The sequence below is a fragment of the Podarcis pityusensis genome (genome assembly GCF_964106645.2).
Source record: "Podarcis pityusensis genome assembly, chromosome: 12".
In the NCBI taxonomy this organism is placed as follows: domain Eukaryota; kingdom Metazoa; phylum Chordata; class Lepidosauria; order Squamata; family Lacertidae; genus Podarcis; species Podarcis pityusensis.
The window spans coordinates 12233429-12256662 of NC_138037.1; the positions used below are offsets into that span (position 1 = coordinate 12233429).

The 23234-nt window shown below is 42.1% G+C and overlaps 1 protein-coding gene and 1 long non-coding RNA gene across 2 annotated transcripts in view; one reads left to right on the forward strand and one right to left on the reverse strand.

The window, feature by feature from the left end:
* The window catches only part of PAXIP1 (PAX interacting protein 1), a 29660-nt gene that overhangs the window by 392 nt on the left and 6034 nt on the right, over positions 1-23234 (reverse strand). Inside the window, exons 6-20 of the mRNA XM_080974011.1 lie at positions 22375-22995; positions 20284-21046; positions 19247-19341; positions 18694-18789; positions 12276-12413; positions 11184-11305; positions 10085-10269; positions 9205-9248; positions 8415-8482; positions 7354-7456; positions 5950-6118; positions 5009-5109; positions 2697-2831; positions 2531-2606; positions 641-705 (exon numbers count right to left, since the gene is read on the reverse strand). Coding sequence (XP_080830137.1) covers positions 641-705; positions 2531-2606; positions 2697-2831; positions 5009-5109; positions 5950-6118; positions 7354-7456; positions 8415-8482; positions 9205-9248; positions 10085-10269; positions 11184-11305; positions 12276-12413; positions 18694-18789; positions 19247-19341; positions 20284-21046; positions 22375-22995 — 2781 coding nt within the window. The remainder of the gene's footprint in view (positions 1-640; positions 706-2530; positions 2607-2696; positions 2832-5008; positions 5110-5949; positions 6119-7353; positions 7457-8414; positions 8483-9204; positions 9249-10084; positions 10270-11183; positions 11306-12275; positions 12414-18693; positions 18790-19246; positions 19342-20283; positions 21047-22374; positions 22996-23234) is intronic.
* LOC308459182 lies at positions 6-12006 on the forward strand. The gene is made up of 3 exons (XR_013977864.1): positions 6-147; positions 804-863; positions 11193-12006. It is a non-coding gene; the product is annotated as an uncharacterized lncRNA (long non-coding RNA).

Consider the following 23234-nt stretch of genomic DNA (forward strand, 5'->3'; position numbering starts at 1 on the left):
TATGTACACTTGGGTTAAGGAAAAAGCTATGCTGAAATGTGCAGATTGCCATAATCGGTTTTTTGGTACAAGACAAGGATAACATAAGGAGAGAGAGAATCTGTTTCTTAAGACTAATGCATCAACATGGTTTTACAGATTTCTAAGGTAAATATGCACTCAACAACAAAACACTGTGATGTGTATTTTTCAGGCTATACTTTGATTAGAATATATGTGTTTCAACATTTAATTCAAATGTTAATTCCTTTTTTTTTTTTTAGAGAGACAGCATATTTTAGAATAAATCATTAAAACATTATTAAAGGGACAGCCACAACAAAAGATTAAAGCATGTGCCCTTAATTTCAGGGAATCCTAGCAAACAATTCTAACTTCCTGTAAAAACCAGCGAGTATTTTTGCAAACACAGGTGAAAACTATTAACCTGTACTTCAATGAGCCTGTGAGAGCAATGAGGGAATAAAACATGCCGTGGTAAAAGGTGATACCAGCTTACCTGAATTCCAATTATCTACATTCATTCATTAGTTAGAAACTCTATATATGGCTAATAAATTATGTGAACTTTGCCAGCTGTTCCCTTTAAGGGAGAATAGAATACAGAAAACACAATCATATTTTATATAGCATATGAAGGATATGATTCATAATCCAGTGTCTGAGTAAGAACGCCAGTCAAAACAAACTCTGCATTGTGAACATCTGCAAATACAGGGGGGGGAACATAAAACTTAATCAAGACATCCATGGTAAATTAATTGCAACTACTGAACTTTTAACATTTATGTTTTGACTGAAAGGACTTGGATTGTGGAGTTGCCAGTTGAAAGTAAGAAAGACAGAGGCAGCACTTATTCAAGGTAACTATGAAGCTGGCACTGTGTGTGTCCTTAAAACATCAATGTTTGAGGAGACTGAGATTTTGATTAAGAGGCAGTGTGCATAAGGGATACTTGGCAGTTGGGTGCCAGGAACAGGCCTGTGCAAGCTGTGTCAGACTGAGGCACATTTGCAGCTGGTGAGCTGGACAAGTCATGGAAGCAGCCACTCATAAGCTGGGCTAGTGCCAAGTTTGACATCTTCAATGTAAAGCTATAAATACACCACAGGCGTACACTGTGTGCAGCCTGAATAACAATGTGATTTGAGGTGATTCAAGGTTGTCTTTCATATTATTGAGTTGGACTGTGTTGTTAACAAGACATGCTGAGGTGGATCAGCAAGTTGCCAGCCTTCCAAGTAGCACTGTGGTCCTAGTCATTCCATTAAGTTAACTGTTATGTTTATTTTCTCAGAAGTGAAACGAAACTCACTGGGGAGCTTGCAGGTGAAAGGGTATCTTTTATCCTGACAGAGAGGTCTGGATTTCAATCCCTTTGATTATTTCCTAGTACACTTCATTCAGGCAGAGGGACATTCAAATAAATAAGCAGAACTTTTCTTCATATAAAGGCAAAGTATAAGCAGTTAGACTACTGAGGTTGCCTGCTTCCACGAGCGCTGGCTCCCCCCCCCCCCCATTGTGGGGCGCATCATGTGAAGCGTCCCACCCCCACCTAGTGCACAAGTGCTCACTCACCGAGTTGAGACACACAGGTATCCCGCCGGTGCTGGCACTTGTGTGCCGGGTGGAGAATGGGGAACGCAGAGCTGGGCTCTGCTCTCAGCCTTCTCCCCCCAGCGCAACATCGGCAGGGAGGAGGCAGAGCGGGCCACAGGATTTTGGGGGAGCCCAGCCCCCTCTTGAAAAATTGGGGGGGGGGGGCTGAAGACCCCTCAGGCTCCACCACTTGGTGCGCCTGCTTCTAAAAAATAAAATAAATTTAAGAGTCCTGTGGACAAAGAAGCCTGAATGGATCTTCCTGAAGTTCACAGTCTTATACTCTGGTAGGTTTCCCTTCCCTGCAAATTTCATCAGCAAGTGAAAAGGGGGAAAATATAGCCCCCTTTTTAGATTCTCCATTACAGTGGAACCTCGGGTTGCGGACGTAATCCGTAATGGAGGCACATCCGCAACCCTTAGCATTCGTAACCTGCAGCGCTGCATCTGTGCCTGACACAATTTGGCACTTCTGCGCATGCGGCGAAACCTGGAAGTATCTGTTTCCGGTACTTCTGGGTTTCCCATAGTCCGCAACCTGAAAATACGTAACCTGAAGCATTTGTAACCCGAGGTACCACTGTACAGAGCACTGGATTTAACAGCACCGATTCAAATAATGAATCACAACGGAATGAAACTTTCAGGGGTCTTCATTTTGATTCATGCTGATCCTGTTTGACAGATTCTGTTTTACCTCCAACATTTTGCACTGGGATTTATCTGAACCTGATACTCACTCCTAGCAAAAGGTGTTTTCTTCTAATACTATGCAAAAGCCCATTGTATGTATAAAATCTCCCACAAGCCCACACATCCAGGATTTGATATATAACCAAACTATTAAACTAGGGTACATTTCTTTCCTTAAAGTGCTGGTGCCATGTTGCATTGTTAAACATTGTTGTAAGTATAAAGAACACATACCTATGCCTCTGGCAAAATATTCTCGACATAAGTGAAGATCATTTTCACAAGAAATCAGAATAATCTCTGATAAGCTCTGTATTAAAAATAGTGAAATTGAGTCAGCTCAAATGGACACATTTTCCAAACAGAAAGTTGTTAGAAAATCAATCAAGATCACACTCACTTTGTTTTGCTTGTGTTCCATGAGCTTACGGAAAGAAGGTTGTTTGTTCAATACCTTTCCTCCTGCACATTCCACAATAGATTTCATAGTGGAAAGGCTAGGGCAAATTCCAGGTGTAATATAGAAGTACTTTCCCTAAAATCAAAACATTTATGAAACACAAAACACATTTGTATGTCTGCATTTATGACACTGACCACTATGTCACAGAGCAAGGTATCAGTGTGGTCTGTCCACTTCCTGTCAATTAGCATTCCATATTGTGGTATATTAACTTCTCACCTTGTCCTGCCTCTTCTCTAATGTTATCATTTTTCCCCTTAAGCTGATGTTCGCCATGGATACCTTGCTAATTTCTTCTACAAGGGAGGAAGAAGGTTCTGACTTGCTATTTCTACAAGATCTCAAGGCAGCCCCACCCCATAGTTTTTATGTACTGTACTCAAGTAGAAGACTTAGAAGTAGAGGTGGGTGGGTGGGGAGACAAGAATGTTACAATAATTAAAAGCAATTTTGAATTTTGAATAAATAAATAAATGCAGTTTGATACAAGCAAAACAAGACTATCTTTACAGAGGAACCTACAGCAAGTTCTTACTTTACCATCTGCTTCCTAATGTTTGGTTAAAATAGAAAGTACTCAGCTATCTTATCATTAACATAAAGAGAGGCATCAATAAACAGAATAATAACCAAGTTTCAGTGGATCTTGCAGTTATAATTTTTAACAAAGGAAGAGAATCAGCCTGTCTCTGGGTTCCCTACACAAAGTGCAGTATAAAACGACATGGCTGACAGATTATTTCTGTTCTACAAGGACAGTCATTCATTAAATGGAATGTTTTAAAATTACAGATGGAAAAGCATTAAAATGGTCAGGCATAACTACTCTCCATTATTTGTAAAGAGTTAATGCATGAAGGGATAACTTTTGGCAATTTCATAATTTGAAATATTACTTTTAAATTATGAATGTCAAACCTTAGTTGCCATTCTCAAAATGATGTTTCAATGGGTAACAAAGAGCTGAGCTTTAGACCATAATTACAAAATTATGGATTTGTTAGCTGAATAGAAGAGGCTTGATAATCACTTGTACAGAGGAAAATAGAAAAATTTAAAAGAACTGTCAAGATTCTGAACTAGAGGAGAAAAATAACCAACAACTAAGTATCAAAAAATAGTGGTCTTCAAAAGGACTGAGAAGCAGAAATAAAACCAAAGGTTTTGGAGATCTGAGAAAACTAAAAGAAGACAAGAGAAGTGGATAGTTGCCAGTATCAAAGATTAAGTAAGTTCCAAAAGGACACAGAGTCAAAACCAGATTGCAAAGAATCGCATAAAGAAGAAAGATAGATTATTAGGAGAGAACAATGTCCTTGGGAACTGAAGAAAGGGGGGGAGGCGACATGGATAAGCTCCCATTTCTTCCCCTACCAAGCCAATAAGAAATAAAAAATCCCTACCAAGCCAATAAGAAATAAAAAATGTTAAGTTCCAGGACAGTGAGGAACTAGCTGAAGTGACAAGTATAACAAAGGATGCTGGTGCAGACACCACGTGTGCTGGGAGTTTATAAATTACATAAAGTTTTACTCTTGCTTCTACAAATACAAAAACCAGCTCCACAACCGTTTAAGAACTGATGCCAGAGTTTGATTTTCTTCTTCTTCTTCCCTCCCTGTGCCTTTTCCCTTGAGTATCATTTTTTAGACTGTAAGCCTGCAGGCAGGGACTGTCGTATTTTAACTGATTGTATGTAAGCTACTCTGGGAGACCTTTTGGCTGAACAGAGGGGTACTAAGGCTCTAAATAAATAGTAATATAACAAGTCATTTACAGGCCAAGTACTTCTCAAAGACAATCAGTCAATTCAGAAAACCTGCCAAATTATGGTGAAGGAAGAATTATGCTGACTTTTGCACTGATAAACCAGTTTGTAATTGGCTAGCAAACCATATTCCAAAGTCATGATTTGAATTGGGTTTGCAAATCATGGTGGCAGTTAACAGTAATCATTCTGTTTACAGAAACTGCTATAAGCAAACTTATAAAGCAGATGGGAAATGAAAGCACATGCATGATTCTAAATTATGATAATGTTTGGAAGCTACAACCAAGCTGTTGGTGTGATGCCTCCGTGGAATCCAGTCTACAACATTTAGTTATACTGAACTACTTATATTTCAAAATAAAAGTTACAAGTGGTTGGAAATACTTTTTTTCTAGGCTAGCAGACATGATGGTAACACTCATGTTTAAACACTTGGTTCAAATAATCTGGATTTAGCGCTTTTTAAAAACTGATGTACCTTGAAGAGCGGTGTCTCCTGTGCTTTCTTTAGAGATTCTTCTAAGCTGAAACAGAAAAGAACTTCAGCTTCTGCATCCCTGAGTATGTAGTTTTGCTCTTCTAAAATGGAGGAAAAATATAACTGTAACTATTCATAACACAAAAAGATGCAAGCATCTACTACTGAGAAAATAATCTGTTATCAGAAAAAAAAAATTATTTATGAATTTATAGACTATCATATCAGATACTACTAATTTAGTTTGGGCATTTAAATTCAGTTACCCCACTGTAAGTTCCATCAATAAGGAAGATGCCAGTGGGGCAGCTAACGATTGTCTTCTATTAAAAATCAATAGCTTAATTTTAAGAATTGCTTGGGACCCTTAAATTAAGCAGCACAACTCAATATAAGAAGCTGGAGTTAAGTACTTGCTTTAATTTTTATATTTGTTTAAAAATTTAACACTTGAAAATTGCTGTGTGAAGAGGAACTACTTTTAAAAGCACTGAAAATTTAGAAAAAGAAACCACTCATTAAAAATGGTACTAGAGATGTTAAAGTTCTACATGCATAGCCATAAAGGTGGATGTTGGGAGCCGCTCAGAGTGGCTGAGGCAACCCAGTCAGATGGGTGGCATAATAAATTAACAATTGTAATAATAATAGTAACAGTAGTAGTAGTAGTAATATTTTGTAAAATATTAAGCACTGCTTTGTAAACTGTACCTACAAGTAAAATACAGTACACAGAGCTGGGGGGCATTAACCCTCTTACCTGACTCACTCCCCTGGTCATAGGGGAAACTTCTATTTCAACATTTTTTGATTTAGTTGTTTCAGTGTTGTCCCCCTGCTTAACAGCAAGAAGGGCACTATTTTGCGCATGCTTCGTTTTTGTGTTTTAAAGGACAGACTCTTTATATCACTTATACTGACAAACTTTAAGAATTACTTACCTATAAACTTCTGGCCCTTGAAACACTCTTCCAACCATTCTGGGGTTACTATATGCTTTACAACTGAAATAGCTGTAAGGAATTTTACAGTACGTGTCACTTTACTCGCTATTAAGTGAGTGCATTTCTGGGCAGATTCTGCTACTTCACCTCCAAGAATGTAGAGTTTCTGAAAATTTTATTTAAAAAAAAGGTTAAAGCCTCCAGCCACATCATAATAGTTCAATCAAACTAAAAGCAAGATAAACTAAGCCTAGTTCACACAAGCATACACATAATTACCATACATTTGATGACCAGTAACTAAGCACATGAACCAGCTCCACTGAAAAACAACGTAAGGCAGCCTTTCTCAACCTTGTGTGTTGTCAGACTACAACTCCCATCATAGCTAGCCAGCATGGGCACTGGTCAGGGATGGTGGGAGCTATAGTTCAGGAACATCTGGGGACCCAAGACTGAGAAAGGCTGCTGTAAGGTGATAAAACCTATGTCTGTGATGCCACACCTCTGATGTCTTTTATGCTTTTACATTAGCAGGCACTGCAACAAACATAATTGTGTGAAACTACCCCTAGATAACAGAGACGCAGGTGGCGCTGTGGGTTAAACCACAGAGCCTAGGACTTGCCGATCAGAAGGTCAGCGGTTTGAATCCCCGCGATGGAGTGAGCTTGCGTTGCTCGGTACCTGATCCTGCCAAGCTAGCAGTTCGAAAGCATGTCAAAGTGCAAGTAGATCAATAGGTACCGCTCTGGCGGGAAGGTAAACAGCGTTTCCGTGCGCTGCTCTGGTTCACCAGAAGAGGCTTAGTCATGCTGGCCACATGACCCGGAAGCTGTACGCCGGCTCCCTTGGCCAATAAACCAGAAGTCAAAGAAGAGTCCTGTTAAATTAGACCAAAGAACAGAATACTGAACCAGATAGGCCAAAAAATTGTCAAATTTTGGGGGCCTCTTGATAGATTTGAAAAGTAAATAAATTGCCATGGGCACCATACCAACACCAAGACTAAACACACACCGCAACCTGTTTTATGAGTTACAACAGAACACTACTTTCAAGCCTAACTTCAGCATGAGCGGGTGAGGGGAGGAAACCCTGTGGGTGCCAGAAGAGGTCTCTACAGACACATGTACCCCTCATTAGCAACCCCTGAGATAGGCCTTTTGTCTGATCCCGCAGGCTCTTATGATGATTTAGGTTTCTGTACAAGACTATATAGTAGATCTAAAAGAGCTTTCATACATGTATGTTTTGTTGCAGCAACTGGTAACCTGCTTGCATGAATGGGCCACCAGAGGTATAGAATCACAAGACAAACGTTTTAGATTATTTTGCAGGGCTTTCAGTAGAGAAAAATGTTACAAAAGTGTTTGTTCTGTTAAGACAGAGGAAAGTCACCTTGATGTACTGATGCACCTGGGAAGGCTCAAATCCCGTGAAGAGCACTACTGGTGTCAATTCTGATGTCACGTTTTTATTAGGAGTTGGCAAGTCTTCAATTCTACAAATACAAAATACTGTTAATACAAAACACGGTATTTTTGGATTTAAAATTCAACACAATTTTGATATACTGTTTTCATGATTTATATCTAAATGTAGAGAAGGTCCATGAAGTGTGTAGAAACACCGTATGCAACTTTTGTTTGGATTTAGCTGGTGCAGCCATCTTTTGTAGAATATTTCATTTCTGAAGCGCCTACATATGGCATTATTTCAAGGTTAATGTTTTCTTACATACTTTGACTTAGTTTGCACCCTCCCTCCTCCCTCCAAACTGTTCACTTTCCAAAGGACAAGTGTCTCTCTAAATAATCATCAGCAGAATGATAATATAGAGCAGGGCTGGGGAACGTTTTTCAGGCCATGAAGGGGCCCTCATAGGGGACCTTCAGAGATCAACATGCTAGTGTTGAATGGGCCAGAGGCAAAAGTGGGTGGAGCAGCAGGTGCAACTCTTACCTTTGCAAAGTACACACAAAGGTCCAGCCCAAAGATTTCTACACACACAGTACAAATTTCTCAATCTTCCATCAATGCAAGCAAGAGACCTCATCATAGTTCAAGAGCGCTTTCCACCCAGGCAAAAGAACACAAGGAAGGTGCAAAGCAAGGTTGAGAAGTAGGAAGGCAATATAGCCTGTTGTTGTTTAGTCGTTTAGTCATGTCCGACTCTTCATGATCCCATGGACCAGAGCACGCCAGGCACTCCTATAGACTAGTCAGTATTTCCCAAATTTGGGTCCTCAGCTGTTGTAATCCAACAACAGCTGGGAACCCAAGTTTGAGAAGTGCTGAGAGAGTCCTGAGACAGAGGGGCCCAAAATGCTGCAGTCATCCCCTAGGATTGCAGTTTGCCACTCCAGACAGAGAGATTTCCAGAGGTTTTAGCAGTAGTTTTGATAACTTTATTTAATAGACTAAGAATGTGACATGTTGGAGAATGGCCACTCTCTTACCTTGGCCGCTTGCTTGACGGTTGAATTACCGATTCATTTTGCTTTGGTTTTAGTGGTAATCTCACACCCTACAACAAATAATATAGAAATATATAAGCGCGCGCGCGCGCGCACACACACACACACACACACACACTTCCCCTCTAATAATTATTTACTATTTCACAGCAAAATCTTTTAGCCATAGTAACTAAAATAAAAACAAATTCAGCACACTTAATGCCTCAGCATAGGAGCCTAGATGCAGTTTAAAACCTTTGGAGAAAGGTTAATTAGTTTGTGTATGTGCATACTACACAACCTAGTATGCTTCATCAGTCATCAAATAATTATATTAGAAATTGTCAACAGAAAGCAGTATCAAAACTGATGGTTGTTCAAGACATGGCCTGGTGTCAGTGCCACGCTAAACTATAGTTTAGCTGCATGAGAAAAGCCACAGCCCCAAATGTATATACTCCCACCACCCTGATGCAGCCATAAGAACTTCTGAAGTTTTCACTTCCATTTTCACTTGTCACTCTTGTCAAACTTGTATTGCTAATATGCCTCTGCAAAAATCCAAACACGTTCAAAGATCATTTAAATAGAAAATCATATTTTTAAAATTGGATTCTTTATTCTTATATTATGTAAACTGCCCTGGAATCAATTTTAAACAAAGGACAGCATAAGTGTATCTTAAACAAATGAATCTTTTAAGCATTTATATTCCTTTGTCCAAACGTATTTATGATGTCCCCACTGAAATAGCAGTTAAAGTAAATAAATTATTAGCAAATCCACATACCATTAGAAGTTCTGACGATACTTTTAGTGGAACTCTCCAAGCATCTGGGAACAGTGAACAGGAAAGAACAAGTTTTGACATGAGGACATATATTTTCTGCACACTCCACCATACTAGTTCAGTGCATACAGTCTTTTCATGCTAATTACACACACATAGTCTGACAGTATGCATGGAACATACCCCAAAAGTGGCGCAGTTCACATTAGGAAAGTAAATATGTACTACCCTTTATTTCATGTGTTGCTTCCAGTTTTGCACAAACATTCTAGCAGTGCAATCCTAAAAGTCTTTAAAGGGAATGAATGTCATTTCCTATGGGGTTTCCTTCTGAGTAAACCTTTCTTAGTTAGAACAGTAAATCAGAAACCCAAGCAACAGCCACACTGACATGTCCCAAGCCATGCAAAGTTCGTAAGTCTGAGCAACATATATATTTATTCATATACCCGTATTTTTCGCTCTATAACACGCACCAGACCATAACACGCACATAGTTTTTAGAGGAGGAAAACAAGAAAAAAATATTCTAAACGAAATAGTGGATATATGATTTTTGTGGTTCATGCTGTGGCCACAGACATGTGATCTGACAGTGAGTTTGGAGTAGCCCAATGCAAAAATCCTGAGGATCCATGTGGATCCATGCTTTGTAACCACGGAGGAGGGAAGGAAGGGGAACCATGGATCCTCTGCTCACGACTGCAGCAGATCCCCCCCCCCCCCGCCACCCGCAGGCATTCGCTCCATAACACGTACAGACATTTCCCCTTACTTTCTAGGAGGAAAAAAAGTGAGTGTTATGGTGCAAAAAATACGGTATTTTTTTACTGCAGAAAACTAACATTTGCTATGCTATATGTCTGGCAACTCTTCTTACCAAGAAGGTTTAAAACCAGATGTTGATTAGGAGCAAGTGGTTCTTGAAGATTGAATACTGTGTATCGATTGTGCTGTATTTGCCGCAGTGCTTCAAAATTTCCAAGTAATATATCACAGAGCCATTGTGCATTCACACATGGTATCCTCCACTCTTTGGCTTTCTCATACTTTAAACCAGTTGGCCTTGTTACGGAGGGAAAAGAGACACAAATGATACTAAACATCTTATTTATTTTCATTTATGAATCGCTTCCCATGAGGCATCCCAAAGCCATTTACAATAAAAACTTGTATAAAACAATTGCATAAATAAAAATTTAAAACAATTGCACATATAAAACCAATTTATGAAACTATTATATATATGTGTGTGTGTGTGTGTGTGTGTGTGTGTGTGTGTGTTTAAAACAAAAGATACCAATTGGGATAATTTTTTTAGAATGTAATAACTTCTCTGTTTATTTTATAATTTTATACTCACTAATATTTTCACAAATTGTAACAATATTATTTATATATCATGGTGACTTGCAATCTCGATCACACGCAGTCTGTAGTCCGCTGGCAGTAGGAGTACAATATGGGCATGTCTTTAAGTTAACATCTTACATTAAAAACCTGACAGTACCAAATTATCAAAGGCTTTTCACCAAAGCCAGACTAAATGTCTTTCCTTCTGCAGTGTTGGATGGCAGGTTGAGAGGAGTTCCCTACCAGGACAGACTTTGCTCGTGTGCTCAAGATATCAATTCCATAAAACATATTTTGTTGCACTGTGCAAAATATGAGCAAGTCAGGGCTGTACTGATATTACCCTTGCTGGTACTTTTCCCAGGAAAATCAGAGGCTCACTATGCCAGGTTCCTATTGGAAGACCGGACAAATGCTAGAACATTAGCAGTGGCCAAGTTTTTGTTGGTGGTTGCAAGAACCAATGATCCCTATATTCTGAACGAAATGCTTGTTTAACCTGGAGGTAGGCTGTATGAATTGGGTATTGCTTTGTAACGATTTGTGGGGTCTCTGGACCATAATAAAGGTTGATGATGATATATCATGGCTAATAAAAAAATCAAAAATAAATATAAGCCACTTACTCTTTACAGATGAGAACTGTGTTGCTGCGACAAAGATAGCCTGTGTACTTTGCACCTGAGAGGTAGGCCATCAGCTTGAGATCATCTCTGTCACTATCAACAAAACCTGTCACTGAGATTATCTGGAACAGAAGATGATTCACCCATCAGAAATATGAGTAAACAGAAATTTCAAATAAATGCTATCAGAAAAAGTTGTAAATCTCTCTTGGTCATTTGTAGTATGTGTCTCCTTGCCCATCTTTCAATGCCTACCAAAAGTGTCCTATTTTTTAAGCACATATTATGGGTAACCTTTTCTTCCCAAGTCTTCAGTTAATTTGAAGTATGCTATGAAACAGTAACTCTTCTCATTCTCAAAATGTGGACACATAACTGCAGCCAGATGTTTTTCTATTTATCTAAATCTTTCCGTACTGCCTTTTAGCCCCAAAAGATTCCAAGGTTCATTTCGTGGAATTATTAATTGATGTAGGAAGATTCAAGGTGTAAGCAACCCTTGACAGAAAAGGTCCAAACCAAACATTTGAATATGAAGTGGTAAAATCTTCAGGCAGTCACTTTATGACAGGGGTTCATAATCTATACCCCTCCAGATATTGTTGGACTTCCAAATCTCAGTCATGGTCAGTATGGCCAAAGGTCAGGAATGTTAGAGGGGCCCCTGTTCTCCATTCTTGCTTTATGATATCATTTTCATAAATTGAACCATTTGCCTAACTCTCAATGTGATAACCAAATTTACCATCGAACAGAAAACCCTTCATAATGCAGTAATCCTCACATAAAAAGGAGTAACAAACAAACAAACAAACAAACAAACCAGTTCCACACCTGAGATTTAAAGATAACTTAAATTGCACAGCAAGGAAATATATCCCATTTACATAAAGATATTTAGGTGCAGTACAAAAAAATCCTGAATTCAATCATGTAATTTTATTAATTCCAATTAGAGTTGTAAAATATTCTCAGAGACAGGACGTTACATATTTGCTCATTTTTATATCTTCCGTCATTAAAAGCTGCTTGAAGTAAAAGAATTAATAGCAACAGCACCTTCCAAGCAAAATGCTAGAGTTAATTTCTTACATGCTGTGAACATGGTTTCCCTCCTGGTGGAAATGCTACAGGAAAATGAAGAGCTCGGTGAGGTGGTACCATTTTCTTCTTTTTTAGCACAGAGTTCAACCAGTGTGCTGTGATACATCTCTTCCTTTCTCTCAAAGCCTGCAACACAAATGCAAAACATTGTCACTGTACATATAAATTTTAGTAGGTATGTGTCAGGGAACTGCCATCGGAAGGAAGGGAAGTGAAAGGGCTCACACAGGTTGGGAGAGACTCAGCAGCTGAAGAGGGAACCAGTAGGGGGAGAGGAGCTGAGCTGAGGGAAAGGGAGCTGGAGGGATGGCTCAGAGACACTTCCAGCGAAAACAGTGGGGAGGTTTCAGGACCTCCTGTAGGGACACCCACTCCTCGCCGGAAACTGTCACGCAGAGAGTCCAGAAGACGTGTTTCCGTTAAGGAGCTTTTATGTTGGAAGCGATTCCGAAAGCAACCACTGTCGGAATCTGCCAGCGACTGACGGAGCCATGTTTAAGGGGCTCCGTTACAGACAGAGGTTTGCAAACTTGACCAAACTCTGAGGGACTAGGATTTTACACACAAGCAGCTCATCGTCCCATCACAGCATTCCGACAGTCTTCGTGAGCAGCTTGTGCAGGAGAAGGCATCATGAGCAACCCAGCCGGAACCGGAGAAGCAGGAGCTGGAGCGGGTCCAAGCCTGGAAGAAAGGTACCGGGTGTTGGAGGTCCAGCTAGCGCTGCAGACGGCGAGGCTTGAGGAGAGGAGGGCTCAGGATGCAGACAAAAAGGGGAAAGACACCCAGCTCGTCAGAAAGGTACCAGGATTGGTGCAGAAGTTTGGGGGGGAGCCCAAAGACTATCATGGCTTTCGGACAGAGATGCAATATGCCCTCAATCTGCAGTTTGATGAATTCCCTGACGAGGAATCACGAGTGGCTTTCGTGATTGGGCATCTTGAAAAGGGGGCGAGAGACTGGGTTAGACCCCTGATGGCAGCGAATAGTGACGTCCTAAAGGACACGATGAAGTTCTTTCGCGCCATGGATCTGATGTTTTCCAGCGATATTGAACAGGGAGTGGTCCGCAGACAGTTAATGGCTTGCAAACAGGGGAGCCGATCTGTCCGTGAGTACTGGACTGAGTTCACCATGTTGATCCATAAATTGGGGTGGGATCTATCGGCGGAACCCATTCAAATGCTCTTTGAAGAAGGGCTTTCTTCGGCTGTGAAAGACGAACTTTCCCGGGCGCCCAGGGCGGAGTCTATGGACCAGCTGACCAAATCAGCGCTGACCATAGGAGCGCGCCAGGAGGCGAGAGCATTGGAGAGGCGGGAAGGGAAGGGGGAACGTTGGAAGGAGTTCCGCATTCCAGACATTCCAGAGCCAACTTTCCCGCCGGCAGAGCCGATGGAAATCGGAACAGCGCGCGCAGTTTCAAAGCCCAGTGAGGGGGGAAAGAAGGAGGGAAAAGGCGCCCGGAAATGCTATCTCTGCCAACAGCCAGGTCACTTTGCCAGAGTCTGCCCCCAGAGGAAGGAATGGCAAGGGATGGTAGGAGCTGTGGAGGGAAGAGAGGAAGAAATACCGAAGCAAGTAAAAGCCAACGCCTGGCTGCCACCGTCGGGGCACAGCAGCCAGGCCAAAGAGCAGTGAAAGTGCCCACGCCAGAACCTCCTAAACCCGCCCTAGTGATAGAAGTGGCGCTAGAGCTGCCAAACGGACACCCTCTAAAGATAAAGGCGCTGTTGGACTCAGGCAGCTCCTGCAATTTCATGAGCAAAGAGTTTGCAGCTGAACACCAGATACAGACGATCCCTTTAAGCAACCCCCTGCAGGTGACCACGATCGATGGCAGGGAGCTGTTGGGAGGAGAAGTCAGCTTGCAGACCGTCCCAATGATAATGAAGGTGGCAAGGCACACCGAACTGATAGCGTTTAATGTGGCCACCTTGGGAGGAGCTCCCATTATATTGGGGATGAGCTGGCTAGCGTTACATGATCCGCTGGTGGGCTGGCATCAGAGAGTGGTTTCTTTTGGTTCAGCACATTGCTTAGAACACTGCAAAGAGGGAAAGGGTTTGGCAGGGGCCCAAGCCACCCTAGCAGGGACTGAAGTAACGGAGAACGTGAAGGTACCACGACAATACGCAGATCTCCGCGACGTCTTCAGCGAAAGGGAAGCTGACCAACTACCCCCGCATAGACCCTTTGACTGTCAAATCAATTTACTCCCTGGGGCACAGCTCCCTGTAGGCAAGCTGTACGCCATGTCAGACAGAGAGATGCAGGAGCTAAGCGAGTTCATTGACAAGAACCTGAAGAGAGGGTTCATCAGAGAGTCCAGGGCGGTGGGGGGCAGCCCAGTGTTTTTTGTGGATAAAAAAAACACGAACAAGCCGAGGCTTGTGTGTGACTTCAGGGCCTTAAATGCAGTGTCAGAACCAGTGGCTTTCCCTATGCCCAGGATTGACGACATTTTGACAAGGGTCAGGAAGGGAAAGATTTTTACTAAACTGGACCTAAGGGGGGCGTACAACCTGATACGAATAAGGAAGGGGGATGAATGGAAAACCACCATGTTCACCCCTTTGGGGGCATTTGAATATTTAGTTATGCCCTTCGGCCTACAAGGAGGCTCCGCGTGCTTTCAATCGTTTATGAACCACGTCCTGGGGCCTTTGCTTTACAAGAATTGTGTGGCCTTCTTAGACGACGTGTTGGTGTATTCTGAGAATGAGGAGCAGCATGTGAGAGACGTCAGAGAAGTGTTGAGCAGGCTGCAAGCCAACCAGCTGTGGGTGAAACTGGAGAAGTGTCAGTTTCATACCAAGGAGGTGGAATTCCTGGGGTATCGCCTGTCAGACAAGGGATTGGCCATGGATCCCGGCAAGGTCCAGGCGGTGCTGGAATGGAAAACACCCAAAACAAGGAAGGATGTGCAGAGGTTCCTAGGATTTGGGAACTTCTATCGTAAGTTCATCCGAAACTTTGCCCACCTGACGGCGCCCATTACGGACTGTCTCAGCAGTAAGAAGAAGTTCGTTTGGACTGAGGAGGCGGAGCGAGCATTTGAGGAACTAAAAAGGGCCTTCGCCTCGGAACAACAACTCCTGCATGTGGATTTACAAAAACCGATGAGAGTGGAAACTGACGCATCAGACAGAGCTATTGGGGCGGTGCTTCTGCAGCCAGGGAAGGAGGAGTCAGAGTGGAGACCGTGTGCCTTTTTTTCGCGAAAGCTGAACAAATCCGAGAGGAACTACACGGTGTATGACCGAGAACTACTAGCCATTCATGAGGCGTTCCGGAGATGGAGGCACCTGCTAATTGGCGCACAACATAAGGTGCAAGTGTGCACTGACCACAAGAACCTAGAGTATTGGAGGACGGCACGAGTGCTCAACCAACGGCAAGTGAGATGGGCCCAGGAGTTCTCCAAATTTAACTTTGAGATTTGTTACGTGCCAGGCCCAGAGAACATTAGGGCGGACGCTCTCTCACGCAAACCTGAATATTTGGAGGGGGAGGGAGCACCCGAAGAGAGACATGTCATTCCAGAGGACCGCTGGGTGTGTGGGGCGGCATTGGTGGGACAAAGAGAACTGGTAGAGGAAACAGAGAATGATGAATACGCCCAGAATAAGCTCAGAGGTCTTAGGGGTGAGGGAGAGGAACCAGGGGGTTTCGAGGAAAGAAATGGAGCTTTGTATTACAAAGGGGCACTGTATATCCCTGAAGGAGACTTAAGGGGGAGGGTACTCAAGCAGTTGCACGACAGCCCCACGGCGGGGCATTTTGGACAACACAAAACCATGTGGTTGGTCACCAGGGAATTTTGGTGGCCTAAGGTGAGGGAAGATGTACGGGAGTATGTAAGAGGGTGTGAGCAATGCCAGCGAGCCAAAGGGGAGAGGCGGGCACCGGCGGGGCTATTAGAACCCTTACCAACCCCAGAACGACCTTGGGAGGCAGTGTCGATAGATTTTATGACTGATCTGCCGAAGTCCAAGGGGAAAACAGCCATCATGGTGGTGGTAGACCTACTAACAAAGATGTGCCACTTTGTAGCCTGCTCGCATGCAGTCACGGCGGAAGAGACAGCGAAGTTATTTGTAGAACACATTTTTAGGTTGCACGGGGTGCCATTGAGGGTGGTCTCAGACCGAGGAAAACAATTTACTTCCAGGTTCTGGAGGAAGCTCATGAGCTTACTGCAGGTGGAGGTCAACTTTTCGACTGCCCGGCACCCTGAAACCAACGGGCAGGCGGAAAGAGCAAACGGGGTCCTCCAGCAATACCTGAGGTGTTATGTCAATGACAGAGAGAATGACTGGGTAGAAAAGTTGGCGCTGGCGGAATTTGCCTACAACAATGCCGAGAATGTGTCCACAGGGATGAGCCCCTTCTTGGCTAATTATGGGTGTCATCCCAGGGCTTTCCCAGGGGGAGAAGGGGAGAGATGGGGTGTCCCGGCAGCCGAGCATTTTGTAGAAGAAATGGAAGCAATCCATCGTCAGCTCCAACTCAACTTAGAAAGGGCGAAGGAAGAATACAAGAGGCAGGCAGACAAGAACCGAAGGGAAGGTGAAACCATAAGGGTGGGAGATAGGGTGTGGCTGTCAACCCAAGGGTTGCCGTTCAAAGGAGGTTGTAAGAAATTAAGACCCAGGAGATTGGGTCCCTTTGAGGTCATTCAACAGGTCAACCCAGTGGCTTTCAGGCTCCGGTTACCCAACCACATGAAACTGCACCCAGTATTTCACAGGTCGTTACTGTCACCGTATGAGGGGGGACGAGAAGGGATGGCCACTCGGGGACCGGACATAGAAGAAAGGGAATGCAGCAGCCATGTGGCAGAAATCCTCGACGCCAGGTGGAAGGGGGATCAGGTGGAGTATTTGGTAGCGTGGGAAGGAGAACCGGAGTCAGAAAACACTTGGGTAATGGCAGAAGATATCAATGACGAGGTATTGATAGAAACGTTCCATCAAAGGTTCCCAAGGAAACCTCAGCCTGTGGAGAGGTTCCGGAGGGAATACTTTGGGACCACCGATGAGGAGGAGGAGTTGGAAGGATTCTCGGAATCGGAAGGGGAAGGGGAGATGGACTCTGAGGAGGAGGAGTACTTCGAGACCAGGAACCGCAACAGGTGGAGAGAAGTGTTCGGGACATCGGAAGATGAAGGAAGTTCATTCCGGGGTTTTGCCTCCTCACCGCCCGTAGAGGAGGGGGCGAGAGGGGATGAAGGGGGCCCTGGAGGGGAGGTGGATGTCAGGGAACTGCCATCGGAAGGAAGGGAAGTGAAAGGGCTCACACAGGTTGGGAGAGACTCAGCAGCTGAAGAGGGAACCAGTAGGGGGAGAGGAGCTGAGCTGAGGGAAAGGGAGCTGGAGGGATGGCTCAGAGACACTTCCAGCGAAAACAGTGGGGAGGTTTCAGGACCTCCTGTAGGGACACCCACTCCTCGCCGGAAACTGTCACGCAGAGAGTCCAGAAGACGTGTTTCCGTTAAGGAGCTTTTATGTTGGAAGCGATTCCGAAAGCAACCACTGTCGGAATCTGCCAGCGACTGACGGAGCCATGTTTAAGGGGCTCCGTTACAGACAGAGGTTTGCAAACTTGACCAAACTCTGAGGGACTAGGATTTTACACACAAGCAGCTCATCGTCCCATCACAGTATGTATGAAAATATATTAAAATATATATGTTGCTGCTTTAGGTTTATAAAGCTTTTAGCCACCCACTTTCAAACAAAAATGAGGTTGGTATGGGATACAGATGAACCAAAGTCCTCAGACTGCAGTGAGTGCCATCTCTGATACAGGCCCACCAATCCTTAGGTTAGTCACTCTCAACTGTAGGGAGCATACAACTACCACAATCTACAGAACAACAACCAAAAGATACAATATATATTTATTTCTTGTATTCTGTCTCTTTCCTATTCAAGCCCCCCCCCCCTCCAGAGAGAGAGAGAGAGAGAGAGTGCCCTCTAACCCCATCCCCAATTCTTCACAATTGCCTCCTGGGCCTCAGAACAAAGGTGGTGACAGAGCAGATGGGAAGCCCCAAGTCATAGCATGAGTACTCGTTTGGCTGCCAAACAGCTATAACAGCAGGGGAATACCTAGGAGGAATGGTCTACTCAGGAGGAGGGAGAAGACCTAGCTACAGGCCATGGCTGTACAGAGAATCTTATGTTATTGCTGTTTGAAACTATATGCTTAAAATTGTATTTTACAGTTTTAAGTTGCCTTGAGGTTACTAGCAGCAAAAGACTGGGAGAACATAAATTATGTATCTATAGATACTTTCACCTTTGTAATAAATTGTTCCTGAACTATTATATCATTCAATGTAAGGAAATAAACAGCTCTTACAAACATAGGTAAGTACATTTGTGCCATTTGGTCTTACCTGAGCATACATATTACTAAGCTGACTTTCACAGAGAAGATGTGTACACCGGTTTGTGAATGTGGGATCTACCGTACCGCCATTTGCTTGGATTATCTAGAAAAATAAAAACTAGACACACTTAAAAGGTTTGTTAATCAAACAACACTTATTGAATTTTTTTGCCATGTTACATATGTGCCATAGTTTAAAACCTGTGAAGGTAATACAGGCTCTTATCACTGTATTTTGCACAAAACCTAACTGGTAAGCTTGTTACTTGAAAGTAATGGGAAATTTTGGCAGATGGACCTCTGATAAACAGATAACAAAGAAAGGCAGAAATTATGTTTGAAGCTAGTAATAGTAAAAATCAGTTAAAAGGAGAACAAAAGATGAAGTTTTGTGTGCTTTGTTGGTAACATACATATTATAGACATGGAATATATATAATAATCTGGTAAGTCAAAAATAAAACAATTTGTTGGTTTTTAAATATACCTATTTTTGTTTAAGAAACTGAAAAACTAATGCACAAAACTGAAAAATATTCACAAACAGAACAAATAATTACCCTTTTCCATGTTGCCAGTAATTGTTTATCAGACATCTGCTCAGGATAATCAGCAATTGCAAAGACACAACCCAACAGAAAATAGTCTTCTGGAACTAGAAGAGTAATAAAAATTAAATTAATACAAAATACTCTAGCATATTTTCTCTTATTTAATGGGCTACCATTAATAGTAAAAAGGTCTTCATTTACTGCTATACTCATCTCTTCAAAGAGTGAAACTTGCTGTAGCTCACAGAACATAAGCACATCTGCAAGGTCCTCCACTTCCCAGCAAACTTTAGATTGGTGTTGGAAAGCAAGTGGCTGAATTTAAAGGGTGTTCTGCAGATGCAGAAACAGTTCTGTGAACTGGAGTTGCATTGTGCACACATCACCTCAGGGACTGTGCATGGGTTATTCCCTCTGCCCATTACCGTACATACAAAAGTGAAGAAGCACCGCGCAGAGACTGCCCTTCACTAGTATTTGGATGCATTGTGAAAAATGCTTAGTAGACTGTAAACAATGAGCGCACTGGTGGATCTAATAAAAATAGGCCATGAGTTCATTCCAACAAGCTCTATACTTGAGCATGTCCACTGAAATGGAGGACTGACAATGGCCCCATAACACATGTAAATTATCAAATACAAAAAAGTCTTGGAAAATGTTTGAACTAGAAGAATCTCCTACGTGAAAGTTTGTAGCTGAAACTATTTTTTGGCCATGGCACCGTGCTGAGAAACTCACTTCCAGATGTGGTTTGTTCTACCTTACTCTACTCTTGGTTTTCAAGCTGTCCACAAAGATGGTTCGCAATCAGATCACCATTGCTATTTTGTTTGGGGAATTGCTTGCTCTGATCTTAGCTTCTCTTTTACTGCTTGTCTGATGTTTTATATCGTCACTCTTACAGTTTTAACATGAACCTTTTAATTAGATTTGTAAGGCACATTGCAGACCCACTGGGTCAGAAAGGGGGCGAGGAGTGTTCTACTATTTAAATAAATGTAATTAAAGCCTCAGCTAACATACACGAGAACAAAATTACTAACTTTCTATGGATGGATCATGCCCAAAGAGCTGCTGCTGCTGCAACTGTTGCTGCTGAGCATGCTGTGATGGCTGAACTGGAACCTGATGCTGTAATGTCTGAGAAGTCTGGGTCAAGAGTTGAGATGCTTGATTTTGCATTTGTTGTTGTTGTTGCTGCTGCTGCTGCTGCTGCTGCTGCTGCATTCGTTGCAAATGTTGCTGCTGTAGTTGCTGCTGCTGTAACTGTTGTTGAAGGTTTTGCTGCTGTAGTTGCAGCTGCTGTTGCTGTAGCTGCTGTTGCTGTAGCTGATGCAACTGCTGTTGCAAGGCATGCTGCTGCTGAAATTGCAACTGTTGTTGAGGACGATGTACTTGCTGCTGAGAATGTATCTGTTGTGTAGAAAACTGTAACTGCTGCTGTGAGAATTGGTGTTGATGAACTTGCTGTTGCACAAACTGATGAGGCTGCTGAGAGAAAGACTGTTGAGTAATCTGAGGCTGCTGTGGCTGCTGCTGTTGCTGCAACTGCACAATTTGTTGGGATGGAAGATGCAAGAGAGGGAGGTGCTGCTGCTGCTGTTGTTGTTGTTGCTGCTGCTGCTGTTGTTGTTGCTGTTGCTGCTGCTGCTGTGACTGCTGAGGTGGATGCTGCTGCTGGTGTAGTAAGTGTGTCTCTGGAGTCAATTTAACTTGACTAAGCAACACAGCATTTGAATGTCCCTGCTGGCTATGGTTTACTTGCTGCTCCAAAGTTTTTGTAGGAGCAGAAAGTGATTGCAAGATCTAGAAAGCAAAAGGATGCATGTAAACTTTCCTTCAAAACATTTCACTGAAAACAGAAAAGCATAAATCAAATCTGAAAACTTTCTGATGCATTCAACTAAAACTGTACTTCATTAGAAGTCTAATTAATAGAGGAAAGCATTTAGTTATTCCACAAAACAGTTATTTTGAATACAAATTAACAGAAAGTTTATATTCTTTGGCAAATGGGAGAATTTTCAAGAGGTCCCAATATACAGATCGCACGGAGGAAGGTAAATGTTGTAGGAAGTGTGATAGAAAACATGCAACACAGCATTATGCTTCTACACTTCGCACATTAAGAGAAAGGCTAGCATAATTAAAAAGAAATCTACAGTAAAAATTCTCTGTGCTCATTTTTCTCTTCAAGTAGTTTCTTCTATTTCTGAAGTTGAGGTGAGCATTGGTACTTATGCAGCCAAATGATACTATCCACACCTAAGAGATGTATCAGAAGGCTAAGGCAGGCAACAAAATGTAAAGAAATACAATTTTTTTTAAGGAAAAAACCCTGAAGGGAACCCCTCAAATAGTAATCATGGAATGATAAGTTACCATGGGGAAAATATTTACTGATCTAAAGAATACTTTCAAATTGCATATGAATTACGTATTTGCTCCTCATTTCCACAGCACTGTGTCTGATTTGCTCACTTGCACAATTAAGAACATGTTTTCACATTTTCTATCATCTATTTCTTTTTAATTTAGAAGACTTCTGCATGTTGCAGGCCTTGGTAAAGTAAAAGGGCAAGTGGCTCGGCACACGTACAAGCATAGGATAAAATATGAAAAAACTATGCCCAACTACACTAAAGGATTCAAAAATCACCGGAAAGAAAATTTAAACTCATATACAGTGGTAACTTGGTTTAAGAACAGCTGAGTTTATGAACAACTTGGATTAAGAACGCTGCAAACCCGTAAGTAGGTGTTTTGGTTTGTGAACTTTGCCTTGGAAGCAAAACATGTTCCGCTTCCTGTTGAGTGTGTTCCATTTGTAAATTGAGCCCCCTGCTACTATGGGAAAGCACACCTTGATTTAAAAATGCTGTGGTTTAAGAATGGACTTCCAGAACAGATTAAGTTTGTAAACCAAGTTACCACTGTAATCAATGTACTAAAACTTCTGTAATTGTTTGAGTGCAACACAGCATTTGTATAGTGCTTTCTGGCACTAAAACCACTTCACATGCGTTATCTAGTTGTAATCCTTACAACAATTCTCTTTGTATTTTATAGTATCAAAGTCATAAAAGCTATTCACTTCCAAACATTTTTTTTAACTTGTACTTTTAGATACTTACATGCGCAACATTTGATGGTCTATTAACCTGCTGAATATCAGCATTATTGGTAATATTTCTTAATGTCCGTACTGCAGGACTCCATGCAGCCATCATTTCGGGACGTCCAGAACTTTGAGGACTTTGCACTGAAGCCATTATATTACTTCTCATCTCAGAGGACAAAATATTGCCTGGGACAGGTGGGACATTGGCACACAAATTTATCAATCCAGAATCCTTGCCTGAAGGCAATCTGCGCTTTGCTGTAGTCTGTGGAACTTCAGCAGGTGTCCAGTTCAAATTTCTTTCATGCTTTTCAGGAGACGAATCTGATGAATCATCAAACATCAGTTCTCCTTTTGTTTTATCAGCATCAATAGATTTAGGTGAAAAAGCTCGATCACCCAAAGGTGAGCCTTCTCGAGAAGATGCTGGACTTGACAACTTTTCATCTGTGCTGGCTTCATTTTGAGAATCCTGATCTTCATTTTCCTCCTCTTCTTCCTCTTCCTCATATATAATTAATCGTGGATGATAGGAAGCCTCATCTTTTTTAGTTTTATCAGATACAGAATCCAAAACCCAGTCAGGTGTCACAATTTTAATATTTTCTCTTTTACAGGCGCATTCATATTTCTCCTGAGAAGAACAAAAACATTCCAATTATGAGTCAATTTAGCTTTTAGATAGTGTTAGTTTTGTAAACACTTGTTTTAATTATATTGGTTTACATCAGCTCAACAAGTTACATTCCTGGTTACTAATAAATAAAATTATAAACTCCTTCTAAGATTATAAACTCCTTAAAAACTTAGTTACTCAGTCCTCTAAAATGTGAGTGGACAACCTGCAACCCTCAGACTAATTTCAAAAACCCT